Source organism: Oncorhynchus mykiss, chromosome 8 (assembly GCF_013265735.2).
Source record: "Oncorhynchus mykiss isolate Arlee chromosome 8, USDA_OmykA_1.1, whole genome shotgun sequence".
Lineage (NCBI taxonomy): Eukaryota > Metazoa > Chordata > Actinopteri > Salmoniformes > Salmonidae > Oncorhynchus > Oncorhynchus mykiss.
The window spans coordinates 90911737-90920116 of record NC_048572.1 but is presented as its reverse complement, the minus strand read 5'-3'; the positions used below and the strand labels follow the sequence as shown (position 1 = coordinate 90920116).

The 8380-nt window shown below is 44.7% G+C and overlaps 1 protein-coding gene across 1 annotated transcript; it reads right to left on the bottom strand.

The window, feature by feature from the left end:
• Nucleotides 1–3379: 3379 nt before the first annotated feature.
• Nucleotides 3380–6344, bottom strand: LOC110530903 (neurogenic differentiation factor 6-B). Its single transcript, XM_036986792.1, has 2 exons — nt 6125–6344; nt 3380–5816 (listed from the first exon to the last, which is right to left on the bottom strand). The coding sequence occupies exon 2, from the start codon at nt 5809–5811 to the stop codon at nt 4564–4566; it is 1248 nt and encodes a 415-aa protein (XP_036842687.1). The 5' UTR covers nt 5812–5816; nt 6125–6344; the 3' UTR covers nt 3380–4563.
• Between the last annotated feature and the right edge of the window lie 2036 nt (nt 6345–8380).

The following is an 8380-nucleotide window of genomic DNA, read 5'->3' as shown; positions in this document are numbered from 1 at the left end:
TGTTCTGTCCATGGTGCTGACTATCTGCAGAGCTCTATATAGAGCCATGTGTTCTGTCCATGGTGCTGACTACCTGCAGAGCTGTATATAAAGCCATGTGTGCTGTCCATGGTGCTGAAACATTGTATTGTGATTTGCATCCTACTGGCAACCTGTTTTCTTTTCTTTGTTGTGTCTTTCAAAATGCGCATCTGGCAAAGTGATTCACTATATCTCTCTTGTATGTTTTATTGGAAATATGTGATTATCATAGGCCATTATATCAGCTGTCTTTTTTGATTTATAAATATGTGGTCAGAAGGACCCTCGAGACCACCCACCCTACTGTGCATAAACACATCTGACTCAGAGATCACACCATCAAGCGCCGTTTTTCACTCTGCAAAAATAACATAAAAATACATTTAAATAATATAAATGTTTGTAATAATAATGTACATAAATATAAATAATATAAATGATTGTAATAATAATGTATAGAATTGTAATATAAATAATACTCTGTTGATAGACGTGTGTGTGTGTGTGTGTGTGTGTGTGTGTGTGTGTGTGTGTGTGTGTGTGTGTGTGTGTGTGTGAATTGATAGATCATCTATCCCCTATCATGGGACCGTTACACATTACTGTACATAACCCATCACTCTTACCGTGTAGGACTACACAGGCCAAAGTCTATAGCCACTGTCTGATCAAGAGTTTAACCACAAAAGCCGACACCCCGATAGCTGGTGTTTTTTGCGGAGGTGTAACTGCCTTAGAGCTGTCACATCGGTGAGCGGCTTGCTGCTCATGTGGTTGTCACGACCCTTCAGAATGTAGCTAGGCTATATAGAATTAATGACACTCAAATAGAAAATCATGAAACAAGATAATAAGGATTTATATCAGCCTAATCAAGGTGTAGATTACATCACACATTCCAGTGTTTGAACAAGTCTACATGGGATTATTACTAATGCCAGTTGGCCCTTGTAATGGTAATGTCCTCTTTAGATATAATGCTGCGAGCCGCTTGTTGATTTGACAGCTGACACCGCATAAATAAAATCAATGAAGCTGCTACGCAGTTGTCGGTTACCGCAGGTTAATCTAGCCCCACGTAATGCTCATAGAGGTTTTCTAACCTCAATGGAACTTCCTGGATAAATAAAGGCTAAAGTAAAAACAATAACAATACCGTCCACAGCCCAAAGCCCATAATCATGGTCCCCATACCGGTGCATATCTGACCTCAACAACTCTGTCAAAGTAAGGCTTAGAAATATCCATACATACAGTGCCTTGCGAAAGTATTCGGCCCCCTTGAACTTTGCGACCTTTTGCCACATTTCAGGCTTCAAACATAAAGATATAAAACTGTATTTTTTTGTGAAGAATCAACAACTAGTGGGACACAATCATGAAGTGGAACGACATTTATTGGATATTTCAAACTTTTTTAACAAATCAAAAACAGAAAAATTGGGCGTGCAAAATTATTCAGTCCCTTTACTTTCAGTGCAGCAAACTCTCTCCAGAAGTTCAGTGAGGATCTCTGAATGATCCAATGTTGACCTAAATGACTAATGATGATAAATACAATCCACCTGTGTGTAATCAAGTCTCCGTATAAATGCACCTGCACTGTGATAGTCTCAGAGGTCTGTTAAAAGCGCCGAGAGCATCATGAAGAACAAGGAACACACCAGGCAGGTCCGAGATACTGTTGTGAAGAAGTTTAGAGCCGGATTTGGATACAAAAAGATTTCCCAAGCTTTAAACATCCCAAGGAGCACTGTGCAAGCGATAATATTGAAATGGAAGGAGTATCAGACCACTGCAAATCTAGCAAGACCTGGCCGTCCCTCTAAACTTTCAGCTCATACAAGGAGAAGACTGATCAGAGATGCAGCCAAGAGGCCCATGATCACTCTGGATGAACTGCAGAGATCTACAGCTGAGGTGGGAGACTCTGTCCATAGGACAACAATCAGTTGTATATTGCACAAATTTGGCCTTCATGGAAGAGTGGCAAGAAGAAAGCCATTTATTAAAGATATCCATAAAAAGTGTTGTTTAAAGTTTGCCACAAGCCACCTGGGAGACACACCAAACATGTGGAAGAAGGTGCTCTGGTCAGATGAAACCAAAATTGAACTTTTTGGCAACAATGCAAAACGTTATGTTTGGCTTAAAAGCAACACAGCTGAACACACCATCCCCACTGTCAAACATGGTGGTGGCAGCATCATGGTTTGGGCCTGCTTTTCTTCAGCAGGGACAGGGAAGATGGTTAAAATTGATGGGAAGATGGATGGAGACAAATACAGGACCATTCTGGAAGAAAACCTGATGGAGTCTGCAAAAGACCTGAGACTGGGACGGAGATTTGTCTTCCAACAAGACAATGATCCAAAACATAAAGCAAAATCTACAATGGAATGGTTCAAAAATAAACATATCCAGGTGTTAGAATGGCCAAGTCAAAGTCCAGACCTGAATCCAATCGAGAATCTGTGGAAAGAACTGAAAACTGCTGTTCACAAATGCTCTCCATCCAACCTCACTGAGCTCGAGCTGTTTTGCAAGGAGGAATGGGAAAACATTTCAGTCTCTCGATGTGCAAAACTGATAGAGACATACCCCAAGCGACTTACAGCTGTAATCGCAGCAAAAGGTGGCGCTACAAAGTATTAACTTAAGGGGGCTGAATAATTTTGCACGCCCAATTTTTCAGTTTTTTGATTTGTTAAAAAAGTTTGAAATATCCAATAAATGTCGTTCCACTTCATGATTGTGTCCCACTTGTTGTTGATTCTTCACAAAAAAATACAGTTTTATATCTTTATGTTTGAAGCCTGAAATGTGGCAAAAGGTCGCAAAGTTCAAGGGGGCCGAATACTTTCGCAAGGCACTGTAACTCTTAGAAAACCCTAACCCTTCTGGATAGAACCAAAAAGGGTATTGCTTGCTTCATATATGGCACACCTAAAGGTTAGGTACAGAACCCTTTTGTAGGGTTGTTTGATCAGAACCCCAGGGGTTCTTCTTCACTAAAACAAAATTGGTTCCATATAGAACACTTGGGTTCCATATAAGATTCTATGTAGAACACTTGGGTTCCATATAAGATTCTATGTAGAACACTTGGGTTCCATATAAGGTTCCATATAGAACACTTGGGTTCCATATAAGGTTTCATATAGAACCTGAAGGGTGCCATACATAAAGCTAGCATATAACCATTCTTTGGTAATATCCAGAACCTTTTTCTCTAAGAGCATATACTGCATTCTGGCTCATGATATTATGATGTTCTTCAGTTAGAATAGTGAGGATGGAGGTGATGATCGATATTGATGATGATTTACAGAACAACAGTCACTCAATACTGCACCGAAACATTTTCACAAAATTATATCATTCACATTATTTTTAAACACATTATTAAGACAAAAAAAATGAAGTAGGCCTATTCGTAAACTAATGGATCATCATTTTTTCAAATACATTAAGCGATCACATTCACCTTTTTTTACTTCACTGATTTAAATACAAATGCATTTTCCTTCGACTTTTATACAGTTGAAGCGTTAATTTGATTTGAGCACACATTGAGCTTAGCTGCTGCGTTGAGGCTTTGGCACGACGACATAATTAATGAGCCTTATTTAAACACCTATATTCCAACATGCACCCAGTCAGCACAAAGGCCTATAGCATTACAGAGGCCTTTCTTATGTGGGATTAAATTAGTATTGAACATGTTTCTCTGGAATCTCTTCCTGTAGTTGGGATATTTCTGGCATTGCGTCTCTTTATAGAAGATTGTTGCAGGTCTCCTCACGGCGAAAACAAGTCAAATGAAACATAATTCCCTGATGAGATGATAATTCGTGTTTGCTTTTTACCTTGATAATCTACACCGCTGGTCGTCTCCAAGTTTTCATAATAATTGTATTAATATGATTCAGTAGCCTAGTTGTTTATCAGCTATAGATATAGGCCCAATTTTAAAAACACAATAGAAAATATTTTTACACAACATTTGCAATCAAACCAGTGTTAAATTCCCTGTGACAAACTGCTATATGTTAAGGTCAATGAATAAACAAATAGTTACATAGATAATTCAATACACAGGGAAGAAATTAATACATTCATAAACTCATCAATCAATAAATTGCATGTTAAACACTTTGTATTGGCACACCGTGCTCCTTCCACTGGTGATCTGTGTGTGTGTGTGTGTGTGTGTGTGTGTGTGTGTGTGTGTGTGTGTGTGTGTGTGTGTGTGTGTGTGTGTGTGTGTGTGTGTGTGTGATGAATAGTAACAGGGGAAGTATAACCTTTTAAGTGTTCTATTAATTATGCCTCTGCCTACTGGCTCTGAGTCCCCGCCTGGTAGCTCTGCCTACTGGCTCTGAGTCCCAGCCTGGTAGCTCTGCCTACTGGCTCTGAGTCCCAGCCTGGTAGCTCTGCCTGCTGGCTCTGAGTCCCAGCCTGGTAGCTCTGCCTTCTGGCTCTGAGTCCCAGCCTGGCAGCTCTGCCTTCTGGCTCTGAGTCCCAGCCTGGCAGTTCTGCCTACTGGCTCTGAGTCTCAGCCTTGTGGGTCTGCCCTGCGGACCGAAGGTGTAATTCATAGTGTAACCGGCCCTCTGGCGATACCCGGTACATGGATGCCGAGCTGAGGGAGCCGTGACCGGGCACAGAACTGTATCTCATCCCATAGTGGCCGCTCTTCCCGTACTCCTCCGGTTCGTCGTGTTTCAGAGAGAATATGCCGTTAAAGTTCAGAGGAGGGCTGATCTGTCCGCCTAGGTGTCCCTCCCTTCCTCCCTCAGGAGGCGTGTGGTCGTAGCACGGCTCGTACTGGCCACCGTAGCTGTAGTGCCGGCTGTGGTAGGACGGCTTGGCGCTGCCCAGGGTGCTGCAGGCTTGTCCAGGGGCCGTGCCCAGATCTGCCCCGGGGTAGGGATACATGTTGTCATAGTGGGCCGTACTACCGGGGTACGTCACCTCTCCGTTGTGGTCCGTGAGGAAGGACCTGGCTTTCAACTGCAGACAGCCAGCCACCAGGTTGGTCGTGGGCTGGGACAGGCCCTTACACAGAGTTTGAACGAACCCCAGCAGGTCCGGCTTCTTGCCCGCAGACAGCGTCTCTGACAGGGCCCAGATGTAGTTCTTAGCCAGGCGCAGAGTCTCTATCTTGGAGAGCTTCTGGGTCTTGGAGTAGCAGGGCACCACCTTTCGGAGGCTCTCTAACGCGTCGTTCAGACCGTGCATCCTGCTGCGCTCACGGGCGTTTGCCTCATGACGGCGCACCGTGACCCTCTCCTGTCTACCTTTTGTCAACTTCTTTCTCCGTGGTCCTCTCTTTCTGGGGTGTCCGTTTTCATCCTGCTGGATGTCATCCTCTCTCTCTTCTTCCTCATCCTCTCTTTCTGAGATGTCACCCTCCTCTGGGTCCGACGTGATGTCCAGGCTGTGTATCGGGTCTGGCTCCTCCTCGCCCTCTCTCTCCGGGTTCGACGTGACGTTCAGGCTGTGTATCGGGTCTGGCTCCTCCTCACCCTCTCTCTCCGGGTTCGACCTGAGTTCCAGGCTGTGTATCGGGTCTGGCTCCTCCTCGCCCTCTCTCTCCAGGTTCGACGTGATGTCCAGGCTGTGTATCGGGTCTGGCTCCTCCTCACCCTCTCTCTCCGGGTTCGACGTGACGTTCAGGCTGTGTATCGGGTTTGGCTCCAGATCCGGTAAGCTCCCACGGGGGTAGTTGACTCCAAACCGGGGCTCATACGTCATATCTGGTTCTTCATACGGTAGAGTCAACATGATTCCTATAGACCACAACTCCCAGTTAACACACACGCAAGCAATGCAGTCAACACATAAACTATTACAATGCCCACACTATGTATAGCCTGTCAATGTCAAATTTTCGTGTGCTTCTCCTATATATGGAGAATCTGGAGAGATGTTGTGTTGCTATTTGGCAAAACCAAGGCCAAAGTCACATGCTCCAGCAATCAACATTTCTGAATAAATTAGTTATACATATATATATGCTATTTAGTGACAAACTATTGATAGAACAACATGCATATGATAGGTGAAACAATCCGTATACCAAGACAAGTCTCCTCACCTGAATGTATGTCAGCGGGCGGTGTGCATGTTCTCTAGTATCTCCCTTCTCTCTGTTCTGTGCCACCTTCTCTCCTCTCTTCTCTCCTCTCTTCTCTCCTCTCTTCTCTCCTCTCTTCTCTCCTCTCTCTTCTCTTGCAAACAAAATGACAGAATCATTCCTTTACTGGTGTCGTTCTCTCCCCCCTCCTCTCTCTCTCTCTCTCTCTCTCTCTCTCTCTTTCTCTCTCCACCTCTCTCTCTCCACCTCTCTCTCCTTCTCCCCCCTCCTCTCTCTCTCTCTCTCTCTCCACCTCTCTCTCTCTCCACCTCTCTCTCTCTCTCTCTCTTTCTCTCTCTCCTTCTCCCCCCTCCTCTCTCTCTCTCTGTCTTTCTTTGAGAAATGACACTCATGCCAACTGCCAGAGCGGGTACCCATGCCATCTGCCGCTGCCATCTCGTGGCAGGGCGTAGTCACGTGGCTCCTGTCCCGTGGGACCTCCATCCCGCGCTGATCATCTGGCATCTTGGTAATGGGCACCGGGAGGCTCACGCTGAACCGTCAAACAGGCAGACCAGAGAAGGATAACAACTCATATAACTGTCCTCCAGATCAGAAAGATGGCGCGATGCCTTAGGGCTGTTTAAGGTAATATACTGTATGTAGGTTGGCAACAAGTAGGTCCCAAAAAACTGTTTTTACATGTATTATTTATCATCAGAAAATCCATGGATAAGATATGAATGTGATGGAATATATTGAAGGATGTAGCTTCTCAACAATGCCAAAGCATTAGTTATGTGCCCTTTGTGACAGAGCTGTCATTTTCAACCGATGCAATTGAACCTGCTGTAAAATGTACTTTATAATTTGGCCCCTGAGTGTGATTGTATTAATACAATAGAATAAAGTAATATGAAGTTAACTGAATACAATAGCATGAAACAGCTACAGCTATAGGGACCACCAGATACAGCTATAGGGACTATAGGGACCACCAGATACAGCTATAGGGACTATAGGGACCACCAGATACAGCTATAGGGACTATAGGGACCACCAGATTCAGATATAGGGACTATAGGGAACACCAGATACAGCTATAGGGACTATAGGGACCACCATATACAGCTATAGGGACCACCAGATACAGCTATAGGGACTATAGGGACACCAAGATACAGCTATGGGGACTATAGGGACCACCAGATACAGCTATAGGGACTATAGGGACCACAAGATTCAGCTATAGGGACTATAGGGACCACCAGATACAGCTATAGGGACTATAGGGACCACCAGATTCAGCTATAGGGACTATAGGGACCACCAGATACAGCTATAGGGACTATAGGGACCACCAGATTCAGCTATAGGGACTATAGGAACCACCAGATACAGCTATAGGGACTATAGGGACCACCAGATACAGCTATAGGGACTATAGGGACCACCAGATACAGCTGTAGGGACCACCAGATACAGCTATAGGGACTATAGGGACACCAAGATACAGCTATGGGGACTATAGGGACCACCAGATACAGCTATAGGGACTATAGGGACCACCAGATTCAGCTATAGGGACTATAGGGACCACCAGATACAGCTATAGGGACTATAGGGACCACCAGATTCAGCTATAGGGACTATAGGGACCACAAGATTCAGCTATAGGGACTATAGGAACCACCAGATACAGCTATAGGGACTATAGGGACCACCAGATACAGCTATAGGGACTATAGGGACCACCAGATTCAGCTATAGGGACTATAGGGACCACCAGATACAGCTATAGGGACTATAGGGACCACCAGATTCAGCTATAGGGACTATAGGAACCACCAGATACAGCTATAGGGACTATAGGGACCACCATATACAGCTATGGGGACTATAGGGACCACCAGATACAGCTATAGGGACCACCAGATACAGCTATAGGGACCACCAGATACAGCTATAGGGACTATAGGGACACCAAGATACAGCTATAGGGACTATAGGGACCACCAGATACAGCTATAGGGACTATAGGGACCACCAGATACAGCTATAGGGACTATAGGGACCACCAGATTCAGCTATAGGGACTATAGGAACCACCAGATACAGCTATAGGGACTATAGGGACCACCAGATACAGCTATAGGGACTATAGGGCCCACCAGATTCAGCTATAGGGACTATAGGGACCACCAGATACAGCTATAGGGACTATAGGGACCACCAGATACAGCTATAGGGACATTGAGGGACCACCAGATTCAGCTA